Here is a 22,991-nt window from a genome sequence, read left to right on the forward strand (position 1 = left end):
TCTGTCTGTCTGTCTGTCTGTCTGTCTGTCGGTCTGTCTGCTGTCTGTCTGTCTGTCTGTCTGCTGTCTGTCTGTCTGTCTTGTCTGTCTGTCTGTCTGTCTGTCTGTCTGTTCTGTCTGTCTGTCTGTCGGTCATGTCTGTCTGTCGGTCTGTCTGTCTGTCTGTCTGTCTGTCTGTCTGTCTGTCTGTCTGTCTGTCTCGTCTGTCTGTCTGTCTGTCTGTCTGTCTGTCTGTCCTGTCTGTCTGTCGTCTGTCTGTCTGTCTGTCTGTCTGTCTGTCTGTCTGGCTGTCTGTCCTGTCTGTCTGTCTGTCTGTCTGTTCTGTCGGTCTGTCTGTCTGTCTGTCTGTCTGTCTGTCTGTCTGTCTGTCTGTCTGTCTGTCTGTCTGTCTGTCTGTCTGTCTGTCTGTCTGTCTGTCTGTCTGTCTGTCTGTCTGTCCTGTCTGTCTGTCTGTCTGTCTGTCTGTCTGTCTGTCTGTCTGTCTGTCTGTCTGTCTGTCTGTCTGTCTGTCTGTCTGTCTGTCTGTCTGTCTTCTGTCTGTCTGTCTGTCTGTCTGTCTGTCTGTCTGTCTGTCTGCTGTCTGTCTGTCTGTCTGTCTGTCTGTCTGTCTGTCTGTCTGTCTGTCTGTCTGTCTGTCTGTCTGTCTGTCTTGTCTGTCTGTCTGTCTGTTGGTGACTGTTGCCGGAGCCCTCTGATATAAATAGGCACTGCATGCCGCAGCTAAACGTCGCCTCCCTTCCCTCCCCCTCCCCCACAGCCTCTCGCTCGTCGGAAGAAGGCGCGTTTGCTCTACATACATGGTGATTGTGAAGGAGAACAGAGACGCCTACTTCTGCGCCCTTAAGCGAGCACGGCGCAGAACGCGCGTTTGTTCTCCGCCGTGCGTTCACTCCCCGTGAAAGACGCGCCCCTCGCGCCCTTTCACTCGCACATACAGCTTTCGGCGCGCGGCGACGATTTCTTCTCCAACTGACGTCATACGGAACCTCACGGCGACGGCGACGGCGACGGCGACGCCGACGGCAGAAATCTGCTTTTGAGTGTCCATATAATTGCTATCGCAATAAAAAGCTTCGCTTTTAATAGGGTCATGTGTGACAGCAGTCTAGACGCAGGATGTCATATCGCTGAGTTGACAGGTATTTAGAATAAATTCATTTCGCTCTTCAGTGTGGAGTTGACAGCTGGACGGAAAACAGCGGCCATTATTAGGTGAAGTAAAATAACCTAATGATTTTAGCCTCTCAAATAATTACAGCTTTGCGCACCGCTAGTCAAGGGTAGCCTTGTGCTTAACTTACGTGTATGTAGTGTTACTGCGGCAAAAATTCTCTTCTGAAGCAACCTGGCGATCCTGCTAACCTGCTGTCACTCACAGTGACCTGGCTTGTTCGACCTCAGTGCCTGTTTGCGTTTCTCAGCAAATTAAAAGAGAGAGAGAGAGAGAGAGAAACACATGTATTTCTAAAATTGGTGAAGTCAAGTGCGAATTACCTTGCTACTTCGTTGTTCAGGGATGCTGACATTTTACAGCCAGTGCGAGATTCGCAGAGAATGCGGTAATATTTAGTTCCCCAACACATTTAGGCAAAGGGAAACGCTAACGAAACATGCACAAAAAGTGCAAATGAAGTGCGTGAACACACATTGACTGGCCGAGTGCCAGTCTCCCATAGCAGTTAGCGCTTCTTTGAAGTAAAAAAAAAACGTGGGCACCTGGCACTAGTAGTGCAAGGCTGGAGTAAACAGCGGAGCTGGTGATCGACCTAGCTTCTTCCAGGTTTTACTAGGCTTGGCTAAGTTTTGCTAGCTAGTAGAAAACTTTATTTCATGTTTTAAAACTAAGTCCCAGAGGGTGGAGCCCTCAGTCCAGGGCCACATTTAGAAAGTTTTGCTAGGAAATGCTTAGTGCTGCTAGGCACGGTATCCCGAATCGGCTCGCCACCGACGCGCAGATTCTCGCTTGGCCTCGCGACGCGCTTCAATATGAGCGGCTTCTTCGGGTGTCCGGATCTTCTTTGGTCGCCCCATTGAAGGCTACATGTACTTGCCACAGAGTCAAGGACAGTTCTGCCGCCGTCGACGCGGCTCCGAGCTTTATGTCCCCGGTGACGTCACGGCCAAGCTGCGCCTCCACACTTGCCGGGACGTGGATGGTCTTCACTATAGTGCCTAGAATCTATAGTCTCAACCTGCCGAGCCGCCGCCAGAGGAGCCTGCTGCAGTCACGGACACTGCGCGCGTTCAGCGCGAACGCGGGGAAACGGAAACGCGGACGGCGTCGGCAGCAGCTCCGCGCGTTGCCTCGTCAGTGCTGCTACAATTTCTCTCTTGCTCCGTCTCTCACGCGTTCTCATTTTCTCTTTCTCTCTCCCGAGCACAGCTCTCCTTCCCTCTCCTAACGCTCTTTCTCTCTCCCGAGCACAGCTCTCCTTCCCTCTCCTAACGCTCTTTCTCTCTCCCGAGCACAGCTCTCCTTCCCTCTCCTAACGTTCCATGTCAAGGCAACATGTGCACGCCACAGAGAGGAGGCGAAGCCCACGCCGCTCCGCGAGGTGGTTGCTAGGCAACGCGCGGTGACGTCATCGTTCAGCGATGTTTTTATTGCGATAGCAATTATACTGACAATCCGTCGCCGTGAGGTTCCGTATAAAGTCCAAGGGCAATAAAATCGTCGCCGCGCGCTGTCTGCTGTATGTGCACCTGAAAGCACGCGAGGGACGCGCGCTTTCACGGGGTGCGAAGGCATGGCGGAGAGCAAACGCGAAGTCCTTCGTGGTGCGAAAGGCCGTGGGGAGATGGGAGGAAGGAAGGGGAGGCGACGTTAAGCTGCGGCGCCAAATGCCTATGGGGCTCCTGCTTTGCCCAGGGGGCGCTGCGAAAATGGTGCTAAAGCGCGCCCTCTGTCCTGAACTGGGTAGTACCAAGCTCGGTCATCTGCTTCGAAAAACACGTTTACAATATGGACCTTCCAATTTCGGTTGTGTTGTACCACGGCCTGCAGCGAATGTCGAGTGCCGAAGATTTTTTTCAGGGGTGGCACGCTGCGTAAAGGCCAGAAATTATGCAACGCCGAATACATGTACGCCGTTCAAGAAAAAGGCGGCGAAGTTTTAGCGCGATGTCAATCGCAAGTGAAGCGAGAGAGAGAGAGTAAACTTTAATGGGGAAAGGCAAGAAAAAGAAGGAAAATGTGGGTGGAGCCTCTAGTCCAGGGCCCCACTGGCGAGTCGCGTACGAAGTTGAACTTCAGGTAAGCTTTGGACGCTGCTAGATTAAGGCGCACAAGCGCGAGGAAATGCTTGTTATAAATGAATTCACAGCAGCGATAAGCAGACAAATTATACGGAACTGCTCGAGCGCGCGACGGCACGCGCCGCGACGGCAGCGGTCTTTCAGCATGCCGCGAAACGGCGGTCCTCCTGCAATTTTGTTGACTGCGTGCTGCTAGACAAGTAGTTATGCCTGCGCTGTAGTAGCGGTCATCCGTCCCTTTAGCAACTGATAAATAACTGATGCAATGCATATGAACTCGCAGTAATGTACAGTACGTGCGAATCGCGCGCTGCAGCGCGAGCTCGTGCACCATGCTCGCTTGATGTAGCTTTTCATGACAGCGCTCGAACATCGATGTGCTGTAATCAATACTGCCTTGCTGCGCTGCCTCAACGTGCTGGGTTGAGGTCAAGGATGAGCACATTTAACTCTCATACCTGTGCTGCTCGTAGTGGGGTAGCGAAGTTATCCAGCGCGCCCGACGCTCCGCTTCGTGAGACCTTGAAAGAAAACGGTAGAATCTGATGTTGGGATTCAGGCCTTCTTGTTCGTGGCAGCTCACGACGCAGCAGTAACGACGGTGACGCTTTTTCGAGGCTGAGCTAGGTCTCTGCGGATCGGCGCCGCCGATTCCTTCAGCTTCCAGCATTACGTCCCACGGCACACGGAGCGTTCGTTTTCGTTAAACTAGGCTGCGGTCAGCTCGCAGCGTGGTCGGCGTGGTCTGTGAGAAGTGACGAGCTTTTTCGCACTCGCAACAGGGCAGAAAAAAGTGCGAATCAACGCAAAACTCGGGCTAGAAATGTGCTTCGCCACAGCCAGGGCTCAATACTACTCAAGCTGGTACTACCCAGATAACTTTTGTCGCCGTCAGCAGGCGCCGCTACTATACCTCAAACTCCAGCGCATGGCTCCAACGCAAGACGCCCATCTTGCGACCGGGCGCAAGGGGAACTGGAATCTCGCAGGCGAAAGGAGGAAATTGGGAAGGCAGCGCAGGAGGGAGGGCGTGTGGCTTCTGCTCTGCGAGCAAGGGAGGGCGTGTGTGGAGGGAGGGCGTGTGGCTTCTGCTTTGCGCGGCGACGGGTGGTCGTGCGCATCCTATCTTGAAAGCGATCTGCAACACGGCTCCTACCTTAGTATGCGCTGTGCTTTCGATGCTCAGTTTCCGTTGAAGCGATAGACCGCTCGAACCATCGCTCGCTGCTGCTGGCGTGCTCGCTCACGCCAGCGTTTTGACAGCGGTTGTATGCGGTAATCGAGTGTGATCTACTCATGTTCGCTTGTGCGCGCTGACACCATGCTTGTTAATTCAGTTAGTAAGCGAATGTGTCCAATTTATACAGCTAATAAAACTACTAGCCTTACTTCATATAGCTCTGTACTAATTTGCTATAGCAATTGATGCTATGCCTTTCATGTGAAACTGCGACATTTGTTCGATCGACGAGCACGGTTTTACGGATAGTTTGAGCAGCTTCATTGTTAAAACAAACTTTTGGCGCATTTCGCACGAAAATGCCGCATTGGGGGGGGGGGGGGGGCAATATATAATCAGTTCATGGCATTTAGCGCGTTTCATTATCATAAACTCGGACCAAACCATTCACAGCGAAGCGCCGCCTTCAAGATTTCAATGCGTGCCGCCGACCGCCTATCCACACTAACGCGGCGACGGTGCTGCCACCTGTAGCTCAATCTCGCGGCGAATACGGGCAGCGGCCACAGAGGACTACCAGACAAGGAAGAGATCCAACGACTGCACCCGAAGCCTCCTGGACTTCATACATGTCGTGGGGCTTTCCTAATAGAAATAAGCAACAACTGCCGGTGCAGCAAAAACATTCTTTTATACAATAGAAAAAAAAACTGTCGCGCGGTTTTGCATAAATATATACCAAAGCAAAACGGCTGGAGGAACGCTGTCGCCGGATGCGTCTTCATACAGCGTTCACGGTATCCGAGAAAGATTCCAATCCACGCGACCCGTTTACCAACATTCCTGTGTGCAAACATTGGCCCGGTGGCGCCGCTTTTCCCCTACAGTTATGCTTGCAGGAAGCTACATGCACCTGTTCCCGTTCAGTCTTTGTGTGCCCGCATGCCACTGAGCTTCGTTTTTCCATCGATTCAAAACGCCGATTCACCCCGCAAGTCTGTCATTCTTCGTAGATATACGAGATGAAACAGCTCCAATGCGGGAATGAACCATTTGCACTAATATTCTGTTCATGCGCAAGAAAAGTCGTTTTCAACCAAACGTGCTATTCTGGACGCTCCGCAATTGTCTAAGAACCGGATTGAGTCGTAGTAGATTGGCGCCGAACCGCTTGCTTTTTACCTCGAGCGATCATATGCACGGTAGCTTAAAATCAAAACGCACAAGTAGCTTAAGAGACTGACCTGTGATGAAGAGAGCACGTTCTAGAAGACTTTATAGCTATCAATGTGACCTTCAGACCCGTGATAGCAACGAAGAAAGAATGTGCAATCACTTATCCTTTAACACTACCGCGACCGAACTCGCGTCATATATAGCGTACCTGGACATATAGCGTACCAAATGCGGATTGACGTCACCTACGACGCAAATGTTTGTCTGTCCGTCCCCAACCACGCCCAAAGGAGCTTCAACCCACGCCCAGACCGTCAGTCGACGTCCACATCATGCAAATCTTCCTAGACAACAACGGGGCTTTATCAGGAATCATGATACGGAAAAGGAGGCGCAATAAATTAGGGCAGGAACTCTCCTTCATGATTATCAATGTCATGCGAAGCATTTGTGAGACGCATAGACGACTCAAATGTGTGCAAAGAGTGGTGACGATGTTATGACGACAGTGGAGTGACGACGATTGTATGAGGAGGACGACGTGTCGACGCTGGCATGGCGACAAAGGGATGACGAAGGTGAATCACGACGATGGCGTGACAACAAAGGTGCGACGGCAATGGGTTGACAGGCAATCGCTGCGACAAAAACACGACGATGACGACCACGACGGGCTAACGGCGACTTTGTTATGACTACGCGATGTCGACGATGTCATGACGATGACGGTATGACTAAGAGGTCTCGAAGACGGCGTGATGACGAAATGACAATGCAGTGACAGCAACAGAGTAAAAATGGCAGAAAGATGACGATGACATAACAGACTTGTACACGTTAAGCCGATTACAATTACAACTACTTCTTTCAACAGCGTAATTGATTACAGTTACTAATTACTGCTCCACGAAACGAACGAGAGGAGAGGGAACCGAGAGGCCCCATTTTTAAAATCATATCATAAGAAGCCAAGAAACAATGACACCAAGGACAACATAGGGAAAATTACTTGTACTTACTAATTGAATTAAAGAAATGATAAATTAATGTAAATGAAAATGGATGAAGAAACAACTGTCCGCAGGTGGGTAACGATCCCACGTCTTCGCAGTACGCGTGCGATGCTCTTACCATGGAGCTACCGCGGAGCCGTTTTCCCTTCCACTTTCCGGGGTATTTATGTTTTCCACTAGAACTAACCCTGGGAGTGTTAGCCAGCGCCACCACTCACAAACTATGGCGGCGGATGTGGAACATCCTTTCTGCCACACAGGAGCGGCGCCAGGATTTGTTTACAGAGGGGGGGGGGGGGGGGGGGGGGGCAGGGGGGCGGGGAACTTATTAGTTGTGTTTTGACTATGTCTAACTCCCTTCCACTTTCCTTTTATTTTATAAATGTGCAAATCAATCAATCGGAAGCCCGAGATAAATCTTGTTGCATGGCACCTACACTTCGTTCAGTCGCTCAATACTACAATAAACATACACGGTGGTCTGCTTAGGTAAGTGCAACGTAATAGATATCCAGGCTGCGCATGTTCAAAAGATGTCAATCATTGCTCAGCCCAACGCTTCTGTGCATTACAATTTCTCCCACTATTGCTGAACTTCTTATTTTCTTATATTTTTTTTTCAATTGAACTATCTGAACTTTGTAGTTATTCGGCGTGCTTTCTTTGCGTCATTTAAGAACGAAAGCACGTGAAAAAAAAGCGAACATTTCTTTATGTTCGACACACTCGTCTGAGAGCACAACAGGGTTGCGATGCGGATACAAATTTGTTCAATGTCTCAAATTTTTTAACAACAGCTTGAATGGGCTGAAGGCATTTTAAGTACATCAGTGTGAATAAGCTATTCCAGCATCGCAGTAAGATATAAATGAAAAAATAGCACATTTACACAGCAGTGCTCTTGCTAAGAAAAGGAAAATTTATATAGTACATCATACAGCACACTCATAAAAAACAGTATTAAGAAATGAAAAAAACCAGGTACCCAGCAGCAACAAAAAAACATCAGTTAAGTAGATCACAATATAGCTCCAAAAGAGTAATTTCACAGCAGGAGAGAGAACACCACTAAGCAATGTGCATATCCCTTCCGACTTTGGTAAATACGCGCAAGAAAAAAAAATTAAACAGCCTTGTGGTGCCAGCTGGTGATTCTAAACGCTGGAAATAAGAAAATAATAACGAGGTGATATACGGGAAAAGAATAACAAAAGCAAATAGAAGAGAGGAAAGAACTGCAAAAATAGAGGACGCAGTAAGTATGTCAGTCAGTGTCAATTTTGGCCATACAGTACAGCAGGTTTCACAAACGCAAATATTAGCACGATTCATTACACTAGCTAGGGCAGAGACGTCGCCTAGGACAGCACCCTATGGAGTGCCTTTCAAAGTGATGACAGGGACAGATTAAGTGCTCGAAGGTTTCGGCACAACCACAGATGTTAGTGCCTGCCCTGTGACAGCAAAAGACAAGACATAGCTGGGATTTATTCGATGGTGAAGCGGGTGGTCTGATACCGGTATACGTTTGGATCCTACGCCGGTGAACGCACAATTTTCCTGCGAAAGCGCCCCAGAGATACGATGGGGTATCATTATACCGGCATACTAGTGCAGACGTATACGTCGATTACTGTGCGCAGCATCAAACATGTCGATAACACGCTGAATATATATCTCATTGGCAAGAGATAGTTCGACCGCAAGCACAGCTAGTTCGCTCAGACGGTTATTCGTCATCTTGCTGCGAAGATAAGTCTTGAATCTTGGAAGGCACCAAAACGTGCGCTCCCAAGATGACGATTCCGGTATCGTCACGGCAAAAACACCTAGCTTGTGCAGTTCGTGGAACGCTAGTTGATGCACTTGAGTGATGTGACTGGGATCCCCGCATGGTCAAGGATCACCTCTGCCCAGTAGCCGAGCGGAGTTCGCATAAAAAGGTATTGAAACCGTCTCCATATGTGAACATCTATGGCTTCGAGCCGACACTGTTTGCTGTGCTTGTGTTCTGGCGCTTATGCGCCGCATAAAGACGACACGTGTATCCCGCGTGGTATACGTGCGCTGCCTTAAGTTACACAGCACTCGCGGTTATGCGACCTCAGTAGGGCGAAGCTTATTCTCTGCCGAAGAGATCTGAGAGCGGAAGGCGCCTTAAAAGGAGCGTATTGCATCCGAGGCACGAACTTACCGGTTCACGCAAGCAGACCGAACAACGAAGGGTAGCCCATTTTTTAATCTATTTAGAACCGTTGCAAACATTTTTATCTTATTGCGGCCAGTTCGCGCTGTATTTCACCCGCCTATTCTATCACAAGCGAGAGGATAATTGCTTCTGATCAGAAATGTTCTATAGCAAATTGTTATGCTCAATTAAACAAGGCCGTCCTTTGTAAGCAGCGCTGCACTCATGCATCTGCCTCCAAGTTGTAAGACATCAAAAGTGACATTTTGTCTCATACCGCCTACCTTGGGTCAGCTTTTCGGCGCTCTTGGGGAGGGGGGGGGGGGGAGGGCGCTGCCGCACCTCGTGCCCCCCTCTGGCGCCGCCCCTGCTGCGGCAGGCGTCATGAGCACGTGATCTTTTTGGGTGATGGCAACTGGTCAATAAACCCTCATATGCTACCTGAAGGCATCAATGTTGCCGGATTCGAGCCCTCGGTATGTAATGAACGAGCAGAGAGGGAACCGAGGGGCCCAATTTTTTTAATTCATATTATATGATTATTCGCTAGTTATAGAAGGAGCCTCAGTGTCCTGTTCATCACTACTTCGAATGAAAGTAGCTTGGCTGCTCTGGGGAACTGTACAGATTGGTATAGAATTCTTCTGCTGCTTTTACTATGTCATTAAAATTGCTGATGATATTATCCTGCTCATCTTTCAGTGCATACACTTTGCCTTGTCCTATGCGAAGTTTTCTTCTCTCTGAATTCATGCTGCGTCCATATTTTACTGCTTCGTCAATCTTTTCCACATTATAATTTCGGATATCCCTTACTTTCTTTGAAATTAGTGTGTTCTTGCTTTTTGTCTTGGTTCTTGCACAGCAAGCATAACGGTCTTACGAGCCTCTGTCGTCTCCACTGGCTGGATCCTACACTGATGCTGCAGATTCCATCGAACTTCCCCAGCCGTGATGCAACTTTACTTTGCCGCCTCTGGTTAGGGGTGGCTTTTACGAAAGCGCACTCATTCCTTCTGGACATGGCCAACACACCAATCTGTGACTCGTGCAACTGTGAGGAGAGTGTGGAACACGTGTTGTGTTTTTGTCACCTTTATGAGATGGAACGCGACATTCTCCGGAGTGTGTTAAACCAATTAAATAGCAGAACGTTTTCAGAGACAAACATTCTTGGACCGTGCCCCCACGCGTCGCAGGCTTACAAAACGACGCGGGCATTGTTAAAGTTCATGAGGTCGACTGGCCTCAGTGACCAATTGTGAGGTGTTGGACAACCCCACGTGTTCATACTGAGTGTACTTTCTTCCCTCTCTCCTCCTTTCTTTTCATCCCTTTAAACCCCTTCCCCGTGTAGGGTAGCAAACCGGACGTACGTCTGGTTAACCTCCTTTCCTTTCCTTTCTTCTTTTTTCCTCCTCCTCCTCTCCCAAACAAGGCACCCCTAGAAAGCCAGACACCTGGCCGGGGGAGTGCTTGTACCCATCTTATTAACTGGTGGGGGTTCCGGCGGTGGTAATCGAACCACACACCTACCGCAGCCTAGCCGGGCGTCCGACTCACTCGGCCACGGCTGCGGTAAGGGATAGTAAGGATAGCCTGGTAAGTGAACAAGAATTCAGGATCGCCAGTCAGCCTCTAGAGACTGTAAAGGAGTACGTTTATCTAGGTCAATTACTGACGGAACCCTGTCAACATACGGATTGCCGTATGCAATCCAACCCAATTTTATTCTTTTGTAAATTTCTTTCTCGTGGATCCTCACTCCTAAGCCTTCCCAGTCTAAGAGCTTGAATACTTCTAAGCATGCAGTGAATAGCATTGGAGAGATTGTGTCTCCTTGAGAAAGAAACTTCCAGAAGAATAAAATTGGGTTGGAGTGCATATGGCAGGCATTTCCAAATCCTGACTGGGAGCTTACCACTTTCATTGAAAAGTGTACAATCATTGCATTCTACCGGTGATAACATATGAGACAGAAACTTGGAGGTTAACAAAGATGCTCGAGAACAAGTTAACGACCACGCAAAGAGCGATGGAACGAAAAATGTTAGGCCTGACGTTAACGGACAGGAAGAGAGCGGTGTGTATCAGAGAACAAACGGGGATAGCCGATATTCTTGTTGACATTAAGCGGGAAAAATGGAGCTGGGCAGGCCATATAACGTGTAGGATGGATAATCAGTGGACCATTAGAGTTACAGAATGAATACCAAGAGAAGGGAAGCGCAGTCCCGGACGGCAGAAAACTAGGTGGGGTGATGAAGTTAAGAAATTTGCAGGCGCAAGTTGGAATCAGCCAGTGCAAGACAGGGGTAATTGGAGATCACAGGGAGAGGCCTTCGTCCTGCAGTGGACATGCTGATGATTATGATGATGTGCCACTGAGCTTGGACCCTTTCTGCACTATCATCAGGATCGGCCCAATTTTCAGCGTGACACCACCACCACCCCCGCCGAAACTTGTGAGCCTATAAAGCTTCGCTTTAAAAAAGGCTGTGTAGTAACGTACGAACATTTTGCCCAAAAAATTGAGGTTACTTAAGGCCGCGATGTTCGGGTCTGGGTTCTCTGGGAAACGCAGAGCGCTTCATTATTGCTGGGGCTAGGGGAAGACGCTCCCGACAGAGTCAGTAAAAAAACAGAAATACTGAAAAGTGATTCCCTGGCACCAACGTCCGAAATGGCTATCGCTGTCGAGTCATAGAAGCACCGTTTCAATTTGTCGAACAACACCTGGTGGACCTCAACTCGTTAGCACTTTAGACAGACTAATTGTAACGGGCGTTCATGTTCCTTTAATAGGTGGCCAAATCTGTAATGCAGTTTAATATAAGGCTGGATATTATTCCGCCCAAGAAAGACTGTTCGTGTGTTACAATCACATAAATAGGTGTATACGAATCCCGTAATATCAAACGGTCAGATTCGTATTCGTTAAATGTACAGAAACGTCTATGTAAATCAGAGAAGTCACGGAATGCACTAAGCGAAGAAGAATTTAGCAGCAGTTCTTACCGCCTATAAATTTCAATAAAAGTTCGATTGGGGCTAGTTGGTACATAGTATTTAAGCTGAAAAAAAATTCAGCGCAGATGCCCAGGACAAACCACAAAGAAGAGACGAAACAAACAATGGCGCTGCCTAACAACTGTTGCTAGCGCCTGTTATTAGTCACAGCTACCGCTGTTAGTAAGCGCCAGTGCTGGTCTCGTCTCTCTGTGGTTTGTCTTGCGTGTTTGCTCTGAATTTTTTCACCGCCTATGAAGGCCGCCTATAAGCGCTTGCAGGGGAGAAGGAGAGAAATGTATTATAAGAGAAAAGTTCAGAGCTCACTATGCCAAGAGGAGTGTGTAAATCTGCAAGCCAGTCATGTTCAGGTGATCCCGGTGCAGCTGCAGGAAGCCGATTGTGAGAAGGAGGTAACCCAAGTACGTGTTTTCATCCCCCTGGACTCTTGTTCCCGCCAAATGTGTGTGCTCGATGTTGCGTAGCCTAATGGCATAGCGTGTTTCCTCAAAAATGTAACTGGTTGCATCTTATTGGTTACTGAAAAACGAAATTGAATTACAGACAGCGTTACCGAGAAAACAAAGTCATCGTTAAATTACAATATTGTCAGAAATTGTAACCGATTACCAGTAATCAGTTGCGATTTCATTTTAAGTTACGATTACATTACATGTAATTCATGACGTACAAGTCTGCATGACATTGTGATCACAAGACAGATGCATGACATTGTGATCTGCTCTATCACAATGTCATGACGGCAATGAAACGATGAATACAGCATGATAACGATGGCATGTTGCTTTTGGAGCGGACGTCTGCGCTCACGTGCATCGCCTGCCGCTGCGCCCGCTTAATTTGCACTATTTATCGTGCTTGTTTGCACTACGTTCGGGATCGGCCCACATTTTTCGGAGACAAAATTGGCACCTCCATGTGCGTGACATTGCTCTGACCTTGGCTCCGACTAGGCAAAGAAATGTTTCGCATTTAAAACACGGGCGTGCGCCAACAACAAAACGACTTCTCGTTCGGCATGCGTCCGTGCTTTGTACGCCTGGCTTCCTTACAATTGTTATTCACAAACTCGCTCAGCTTTTGTCATATCAAGAATACCACACGCAGTACTCCCGCAGCAGCACAGTAATCATAACTATGGTCATGGCTGTGTTAAACTCTTGCTAGCAATATAAACTTTGCTAGATTGCAGGATATGAAGGGGTCCTAAGAAAATGAAAGCGCTCACCAGGCTGCACGCGAGATTTTAAGTAACATACCACATCTACAAGCCATTAGGAAAGAAGACCCACAAAAGTGCGACAGACGTGAAGAGCGAGGAAACCAAAACCCCAGAAAACTTGGAGACACTTACCACGCTTAAGGTCCAATTCCACGGGCGACTACGCACCTTTTTCCACGCAGTTCAACAGCAAAAGCTAGTGCATACGGGGATTTGAAAAGGCCGCTGACGCCAGCCGAATTCAAGATAATCCTCAAGCCGCCCAAATCACATGATGCAAGATCCCAGACATGACCCAGCAGGTGATGTGGTAATGCATCTTATACAATAGACAGTTTTAGCAGCGCGCCGCTTACGATCCGCGCCGCTAAGACTTCACGCTCTGAGATACTGCAGGGAACTGCGTAGATTTCGCATTTGATAAGCGCGTCTTGCCGAGGCGCGAGCGACGCGCTATCAACTCGGCTGCAAAACGACGAAGAGGCCAAGTAGACACGCTGTCACGCTCCGCTCAGTCGGCTTTGTAGCGGAGCGAGGGATGCGGTCTTCGTACCGCTGCCGGTATAAGCGTTGTGCGCAAGCGCAATAGCGTACCCGCTAAGCGGTTGTGTAGCATTTGCTAGAATATGCCGGTCTGAGCGGAGCGGACAGCAAGCGCACAGCTAAAACACTAATAATAACCCACTGAAACACGGAGTACGTGGTTTTTGCGGAGCCTAGCGAAAAGCAAAGGGCGCGAATATGTATGACGAACTCCGACGTGCGACGAACACCGCTCGTGACATCACAGTTGGTCGTATACGTCATGGAATCCTTTGCTTTTTCGCTAGGCTGCGCAAGAAAACAGGCATCTGGTGTTCGCGTTTCAACCGTTGATTACAGTACAGTATGCGAAACCGCCATCTATACCGAAAGATTTCCAACTAGCAACATATGCCACTTGGCTCAAGGCAACGGCTAGGAGTCTGAGTCGCAGCCCGGTTATGTGGGAAGCGCCGACAGAGCTCACGACAACGTTACGACGGCCATCCTGTATGTATAGCCTCCGCAGAGAATATATCGATGCTGCGGCAAGAGTATAGGAAAACTTTGTTAATAAATAGGTTAGATAAATCGAATGAAGTACACTTCGTACGTTGCCCTGAACTATGTTTACCTTTCGTGGCTTGCTCATTCACAGGGTGCTGCCTCTACCGACGTCTTCCCACTCCATATAGCCTCCCGACGATGTGAAGCAAGTTGAGCTCACCTTCTGAAGCAAGGCACTTTCCGACGAACACCTGTGGCGTTTCCCGACTTGTGTCTCCGCTAAATTCTGCTGTGAGCGGGGCCTCTTGATGCCGAGTGACCGATCCTGGAGTTCCTTTAAGCACCGCATTGGCTGTTCAGGAGGGCCACTGGCGGTCCTGGAAGCTGTCTTGATCGTTTGGGCTCCGATAGTCGCCACCTTCATGCAAGCAACGTGAATCGTAATGAACAACTGACCTCACTGCCTTTCTAATAAACTATCTCTCCCCTCACCCTTAATGAATAAATCAAAATGTCAAATGAAATACATTTTCAATTTTGTACATCATGGAACAGTTTACGCCCACTACAAAGTTCTGTACCATGGCTTCTCAGCCATCTGTGCCCGCACGTACGAAAATAAAATTTTATTCTAAGTCACAATATTTATTTCTTTTTCTTTTCATTCGAGAGGGGAGGAAATTGTATTTCTCGCGACAGCAGCTGAGCGGACTATAGGATGGATATGTGGGCTAGAATTGGTAATGCATTATTAGAAAACTTAGAGCGCTATGAACACACAGGACGTAGAAAAGGAACGAACACCACTCAGCGCGTGTGGTGTGTGTTCGAGTTCTACGACCTGTGCGGTTATAGCACTCTAAGTTTTCTATAAGGGCACGATCTTTCATGAGATGAGACAGGTGCGTTTACTTAGTTCGTGAACGCACACGTGTAAACAGGCTGCCAAACCAAAAGAGGAAAGGGCAAAACTGAGTCAGCATGCCAGAGAACCGCGTATTAGACCTCGACTATTTCAAAGTTTGTCAGCGAAAATGCTTTAAGATGTGAAGCAGAAATACAGCCTCATCACTTCATGATTTTGACAAGTGCATCGGCTCTCGTCGAGAGAATGCGAAAACAAGACAAGTCGGTGAAGCTTTGGCAAAATGGAAAATACATGCACACGTGGTGTCTTCTTGCAATGCACAAAAGAATTCCTTCTTACCGCCAGGTAGCGTTTCCTCCGAGCTGTCTTCGAGTGGGCAAGATTCGTCATGACCTGAGCGTTCCAGCATCGCTGAACTGTTCCGAGAAGGGTCGCCTTTGCTTGGCAGATTCAGAGGCAAATTCTTCGCTCCAGCACCTAAGTTTCTGGATCTGTCGGCGCCGTTATCGCCACTGCCTGACGTGCTTTCCACGGGGTGTTTGCGAAGGATCAACCCATCGCCCACGTCGCGTGACGAGATCGTCGACAGCGCATCTACCAGAGACAACCCTTCGTTGTCTAAGTGCGCCGCATCTTCACCGCTTTTCAGTGAATCCCAACCGATGCTTTGCGGCACGTCGTAGACGGAAGCGGCAGGCCCTTGGGCTCTGACGAACGGACTTCGCTCAACACCAGGAGCATGTTTCAGGCTGTATTCTCCATGACTCGCACCCTCACACCTGTCACGCGACGTCGAGCGCTCTCGCTCCACCTCAAACGGCATTAAGTCCTTGTATTCGAGGCGCTCCAGGGCATCAGCGCTGTTCAGCGAGGCCCGGTGGACGTTTTCTAGAACATTCTCTGACGAAGTGCCGGCGCCAAGTTCCGGTCCTCCGGCGGTGGGTGCACCAGGGCTGCGAAAAGCGTTTGTCGCTTCGTCTCGTTTAGGGCGCAAGCCCTCGTCTGCAGTTAAAGCCGAACTGGTTGTACCAGCTTTTGCAGTTGTCGAGTCACCGTCGAGCATGTCAATGTCGCACAGCGAAGCCCGGTCAACGCTTCCGGGAACGTCGCGGGACGCGACGGTGGCTCCGGAATCGGTGACCCTGGGTGCGTCATCTGCGAGCGGGCCAGAATCGGAAACCCGCGCCTTGCCTCCTTCGCTCGCGCCTTCGGCCATAAGCACTTGCGAGTAGTGTTCCACCCGTCCACCTTCTTCTTGCCGGCCGATGTCGACAATGGCGTCGTCGTTAGGCTGAGCGGAACATGGTCGCTGCGGTTCGTCGCGGTCATTCTCTGGATTCCCACACTGAAAGGCGTATGCGGGAGGGTTGCGACCTTCTTGCATTGCCGCCTCTGTCTTTCGTATCATTATGTTGATAAGAAGGTACCGGTGCCAATCCAGCTGCCGATGCGGCCTCTCGACGGCCTCTAGCTTGGCGAGAGAGACGCAGAGTAGTTTCTCGGCGTCAAGCCACCGCGCCATTGCTAGAAAAACAAAGAAAGAAAAGGGGTGGGGGAGGAGGAGAGAGAACGGAAGTAGGTGGGCACTGAACGGAAGTTGCGCCAGCGTCGTCGCTGTTGCAAACTGTTCTTAGATTTGCGCGAACTTGTAGCCTGTATATTTTTTTTCCTTTCTCCTTACCGAGACGACCTAATTTCTTCCCCTACAACGCGAACATGTCGCGAACGAAGCACTTGTTGCCGAAAATATCTAGTTTTCAGCATCGTGGCTGCTAGTAGCCGAACATAGCAGCCACGATGACGTCAGTGCACCCAGCTATCACGCGTACATTACTTTGGGCGCGTTAAGTTAGCGCACTCCGAACTCCAAAGGAGCACGCTCGAGTGCGCTCGAGTGCGACGCCGTCGGAGCTTAACGGCGATTTTCGCCGACTGCTTTCGGGCGCACGAACGCGCCGTCTGGCGTATGTTATGTTGCTTCCGCGACCGCTATCGCATTGCGCGCGCTTTTTGAAGATGGCGGCGCCGATAAACACCCTCCCGCAGTTCTTGATAGACGATGAAGAGCTAGAAGAACTTGACGTGCGGCGACGGACGCAGCGGCAGCGGCTTGTGTATACGATGCAAGCTGTTCGTGCTGTTCTCAGAGGTACCCTATCAGAGGATTTATTTCTGCTCCGCGGTATGCTGACTGATGACTCATTGCCGATCGTAAGAGGACGGAAAGCCTTATGATCCGACGCATCCAGGATTATGTGATCAACCTTGTGCCCAGAGACACGGACACATAATTCAAAGAGCAGTGCCCCAACATCTTCCATGATAACATGAGGACCTGAAGAAGTCATACACATGAACGTAGCGACGAGAAGGCGCCAAACTGCGACTCTTCGGTCACGTACCTGAGCGTCTGGCAAGTAATGATCGGGCCGTCATTTTCGGTTCGTGATAAGCTCAAACCGCGCCAACACGCGAAGTTCCCGATCATGCTTTAGAGCAGACGCCAGGCTAAAGTCTAGAACACTTTAGCCAGGCTGCGCAGCGGCGGCAGGAACGAGTGGGCAAGGAGCACGGCTTGCATAAGTGGAAAGAGTCGGAAATACGTCATTTTTCCGGAAGTCGTAGCAGGCGCGCGCTCTCGCGCACCGTCTCCAGAGCTACAGTGGCTAGAATAGGGGAAGTGTGATTACCGCCCGGCGGCTCCTATGGCAAGCGCCGTCGCCGCCTTGTGATGCATCCGCCGGGGGGCGCTCGCACTCGTTTATACGTCGAGCTGCGCGCCCGATACGAATTGGTCTGCGAGTTTCTCCCGCGTTTTGTTAGAAATTCTTGTGCGAAGTTATGTTTCGTGCGGTGCTGACAAGTCCTCAGGGATGAGCCGCCGTAAAAGTCGCTGTTTTGTGCCTGGCTGCATGACTGGTTAGAAATGGTGCAAAAAGAAGAGCGGGCATCCACAAGAGAGAAAAAAAAAATACTTGAAACTTCGCAGGACGACATGAGAACTATGAAAGGGAATGTGCACTGTGTTCAGTTACACCCCTTCGTGTTAAATATTAAGTACAGTGGCTATAGTAGTTTTAAGTGTATTAATTGACGTAGTGTGTATCAGTAGCGCACCCAGGATCTCTGCCAGGGGGGGGGGGGGGGGGGTTGACAGTTTGCCAATACCATCTAAACAGCACTAATTTCGATTTCTTCACGGGAAATTGTAAAAAAAAAGCGCTTTTTGCGAGTGTGCAGACGATTGCACGTCTTACATCTTAGTTGCAGTACTCAAATGCGTAAGGAAAGAAAAGGGGTTAAACAAAAGGGGGGGGGGGTTAAGTCGGCCTCAGGGGGGGGGGGGTTACAACCCCAGAATCCCCCCCCCCCCCCCATAGGTGCGCCACTGGTGTGTATGCTTTCCTTGCTTTACAAGGATGTTGCTGAAAATATTTTATTCTTGGTTCTTCACTCACGTTTTCTCTCAGTTGTGCACAGTAGTTACTGTTTCTCTTTTGTGTATGAGCTACGTCGAAATCGGTATTTCTACCTTTGCTTCATGCGCATTACCATTACATGAGGGCTGCAGTAATTTTGCCTGTATTGTTGATCCCACATGCTGCTGCTTTGCAATGTAAGGGGCGAGAACCTATCAACTTGAGCACTTAATTTTTGTCTCTTTGTTATCCCCATTGAAACTGGACAAGCAAACGAAATAAGAATTCAAATGTTCTCATTATTACTTTTAAATGCACCGTCAGCCTTTTTCGGTGTTCTCGTCAAATGTGTTCTGTTCATTTATGTTCCTTCAACCAAACCTGCTTTTTTTATTCTTGTCAAGTATATGGTGTTCTGTTTGTTCGAAACGAATTGAAATTAAAAGTTTGTTATGAGGGACGAGCTTGAAACTAATTATGTTTCCTAATAACATTTATTGAAGCGACACTTGACAGTACACGGCAACACAGTGATTTATAAAAATTACCAATAATTGCACCAAATTTTGCTTATAACATCCCAGTTTCCATGAAATCGCGCAAACGTGAAAATATTGAGCGAGCCAAGGCAACTTTCTATGTAACATAATCATCGGTGCATGCCAATTAAGCGCAGTTACATATACTTAAGTGAAATCTAATTGCATCTTTCTTTACCGAACAACTCAGGGACTAAATACATCTTTGCAAGCAAGAACAGATGTTTTCGTTCAAGCGTTCGTTTATAGACAGTAATTTGCGCGTAAAATAAGACCGCAGTGAAGCAAAACTGGAGGCGTGCCTGCGCGGCCTCCTAAGCAAACATGCAAAGATCTCGCAAGCAAATGATGTGTTATGTGCGAAATTATAGGCCCCATGTGTCGCTATAATGTTGCTGAGATATTCGCGAACACGAGTGGCTGAGCAAGATGTAACATTCGAGGTAAAGAAAAGAAAATTCGCATCGCGAATCGGGCCGCCTAACCGGCTAGTCGATCGTCCGGCCTGGCCGGGCGACGTGAATGCTAGCGTGAGCGCCGCGTTGCGGCTGCATCTGAAACGCTGACGCGAGCGGCGGGGCCTTCGGCACACTTCCCTATTCTAGCCACTGTACCAGAGCCGCTATTCTGGACATTCCGCCATTTTCTTCGAAGCGTGACGTACGCGCGACGCTTACAAAATGGCGCCGATAACCCCGATTTGCTTTCGTAACGTGACGCAAATTTGACGTTTCGCCTAAGAAACTGTAATGTAGGCATTGAACATAGCGTGGTTGATAAAGCAAAACAGTTTTCCTCCCCAGTGAAAATAAAGCAGCTAGCTCAAAGCGTACGATTATTCGATCAAAATCGTTTCTCGCTTCCGTCGTCTGCATGTGCGCAGGCTGTCGTCTGCTTCATTAGCTAGGATGCGTGTCCTCGGGAAACGGAATGAGTCATCGTATATTGGCGCCCACGCGCTTGCTTTCTACCTTGAGACAATATACGCGACCTGCCAGTGAAGATCAGCGCACGCTCTAGGCCGCGTTATCGCTATCTCGTGATCCGCAAGTGACTCAGCCCGACTCGTCTGGCTGAGAAGCGACCGAATATCATCGATAGCGTTGCGCGCGCCTACAGGTATCCGCTTGAGTGACGCAAACGCTGGCACTGCCATCTCTTGTGCACTTCGCTGCTTACTCGCACCGCGAGAGGAAACTTCAAGGCGCCGTCTTGCGTACATTTCTTTTTGTAAATTAAAAAGTCACCGTTGTCATAGCCTTTGATGACGCGAAAAGTCATTAATATTGATTACAATACAAACACGATAGTGAAAAGTGCGAAATGTCGCAGAAAGTTTGCTAGTTTTCACCAATATTATTTCAAATAAACGTGTTTTTAATAGAAATGATGGTTCAAAACACAAATGCCAACACCACCCGAGAGCGATGCAAATGCTATGAGCACGCGTTGTGAACAAAAGATTTTCATGGCCCCAAATGACAGAAAAAATGCGGCGATACGCATGCCTCTCGACTGACACTGCATATGGCCGCTCATTACCATAATTCGCGCGGCTCGTCGCACCACAAATTATGGCGGAAAATCTGTGCAATGGCGGCCCAGCGCAACGTCACGCAGCGTCAAATTGACGTTTACGAAACGGCCCTCCCTGTGATGCTATTCACGGGATATTCTTTCAGCCAATTAACAACTGACATGCCGGCTATCTTGGAACGCCACCACATATTCGCGAAGTTGCAGATGCATTCCACGGGCTTCTGCACGCTACCGTGCACTTTCTTTTTAAAGCGCTAAAGTCGCAATATAGGTGCCAAGGACCACACAAAAGTATTAGTCGATAAAATTTGCAGCTCCACGTCACGTTTCGTCATTCTGACGAAAACGCAAAATGGCATTTTCCAAAACTTCCGTTTCCCGGCACAAATTTCAAAACACGTGACCTCTGGACAGCCAATAAGACAGCCAAGATGGCGGATAATGGCGGCCGTGCAGCCGCCATGCGTGTCAGCAGAATAGAGCCTCAGGATGGAGCGCGTAGAGCGCGCTCCGTAATCACGCACCGGAAGTCGCTTTTTAGCCGTTAAGTTTAAAAGAGCGCGCTCTGCTGGCTAGAGTGCGCTCGAGCGCCTTAACTTAACGCGCCCTTTGCCTTTTGACAGTGACCGTTTTTCACCTTGATTATCACCGCTTTCGATTGTCGCTCGGCGCAAGACAAGCATGTCGTGCTGTCACGTTTCTCGTCAAATTTAGGTGCACGTTAAAAAAAATCCAGTAGTCGAAATTAATCCTGAGTTCCCCACTACGGCCTACCTCATAATCAGGTTGTGGTTTTGACTCGTAAGTTCTCAGAATTTAATTAATTTAATCTAAGCACCAGCCCCCGCGGCGGTATCTTAAAAGCTATCTGCGGCGGGCAGAGTCCGCCCTCCCTGCGTTTTCGCGGCTTCTTGATGCGAGCGCCGGCACTAAGCTCAATTGGCTCGCTGCTGCTTCTGGGCTGACTCACTCCAGCGTTTTGACAGCCAGTCTCCGCGGTCATCGAGTGAAATTCCTTCATGTTTGCTTGCGCGCGCGTGACACCATGCTTGTTAATTTAGTTAGTATGTCTATGTTTACAAGTTTATACGGCTGATAGTACTACTATCCTTACTTTGTATATCTGTCCACTAATTTTCTATGGCAATCGATGCTTCGCCTTTCGGGCGAAACTGCGACTTTTTTAAACACAAAGCCTTTCTAGGGGAGTTACCCACACTTTTCCGCTCATACGTAGACACTTTTGTGGGCAGATTCCGGAGGCGTGTTTCTATGTGCGCCCAAGCCCAGTGCTCGACCGCTGGCGCCGCCATGCGCCGCTCGCGCGTACCATGTTTTTAGGTACTTTCTTTCACCGAGGCGCTAAGCCACAAGCTCCCTAGATGAGCCTAGGTATTTGGTTTTAATCCCCTAGGGACTAGGAACACGCTCTGTGCCTGGGTGCGACTGTTTTCACAACAAATTCGTGCAGTAGCTGGGCCTCGCCTCGGTGACGTATCACCATTTTCTTTTTTTTTTTTTCGAGGAAGACGACGACACTCGAACGCAATCATATGGTTCGCATGAATGCACTCTCTGAAAGCGTGGCTGTACGGCCTAGTGATTACGACGACCGCCTTCACACTGGAGGTACGCGGGTTTGAATCCTGCCTTAGCAAGAAGGTTAATTTTCTTTCTTGGTGTCACCATTTTCGTTTTCTTTTTTCCTCTCTGCGGCGCGGTCGGTTGTGCCCCGGTGCTGGGCGCCGACGCGAAGCGGCGGTCGTTGGGGTGTTGCCAGGCCTCGGAAACTCCTCTGGTTTTTTGTCCACGCGAATTGCAGCGCCATCCATGAGATGGATGCGAAACCAAAATCGCTTTTCCTTTTTTTTTCTTGTCAACCCTCTCTCAACTTTGTCGTTTCTCTCTCGCCTTCAACTATCAGCGGCGCGGCTGGCGCGGCCCGCGCTCGTTGTCGGCCGTGCCGATAACGGCCAAAACTGCAATTTTTTTCCTGGCACTATTCGGTCAGTTTTGCCATAGAGAAACATACTACGTAAAGAGCGGACACTCCCGTAGGGCCTTGCGGCCCAGCTACTGCACTGCTACCAGCGCGACCAGCGGCTGGTCAGACCGTCAATTTTGTCTTCCGAGATTCGGGACGCCTGGTTTGGCTCTGTTTTGGTTTCGGTTTTGACAGCAGCGCTTTTCAATATGACTTACCTAGCTGTTTAAGTTTTCAACTACGTTGTCTTTAGTGAAGCTCCGGTGTTGTGTTTTTGGCACAAACAGGCATATAAACTAGCAGATCGTACCGGTATGGGTACCAGTGGTGCCTATGGTGCTATATACCGCCGGCACTACTGGTAGGTACCAGTACCACTGGTACCAGTGCGATCTGTAACGGTGGTAAGGGGAGCGTTCTCGCATTCTTCCTTTGCGACCAGGCTGTTTAACCGAAAGTTTTGCGGGTTCGGTTCGTGTTCCAGTTAACGCTTTTCGGTTCGGTTCAGGTTCAGCTCCGGAGGGAAAATTATAACGGTTCGAACCGGTT

At 49.2% G+C, this 22,991-nt stretch overlaps 1 protein-coding gene across 1 annotated transcript in view; it reads right to left on the bottom strand.

Moving 5' to 3' along the window:
- Positions 1–16,552, bottom strand: part of LOC119445468 (uncharacterized) — a 41,737-nt gene extending 25,185 nt beyond the window's left edge. Inside the window, exons 1-2 of the mRNA XM_037709749.2 lie at positions 15,301–16,552; positions 14,314–14,511 (exon numbers count right to left, since the gene is read on the bottom strand). Of these exons, the coding sequence (XP_037565677.1) occupies positions 14,450–14,511; positions 15,301–16,483 (1,245 nt within the window). The 5' untranslated portion in view covers positions 16,484–16,552 and the 3' untranslated portion in view covers positions 14,314–14,449. The remainder of the gene's footprint in view (positions 1–14,313; positions 14,512–15,300) is intronic.
- Between the last annotated feature and the right edge of the window lie 6,439 nt (positions 16,553–22,991).

The sequence above is a fragment of the Dermacentor silvarum genome, chromosome 3, assembly GCF_013339745.2.
Source record: "Dermacentor silvarum isolate Dsil-2018 chromosome 3, BIME_Dsil_1.4, whole genome shotgun sequence".
Classification (NCBI taxonomy): domain Eukaryota; kingdom Metazoa; phylum Arthropoda; class Arachnida; order Ixodida; family Ixodidae; genus Dermacentor; species Dermacentor silvarum.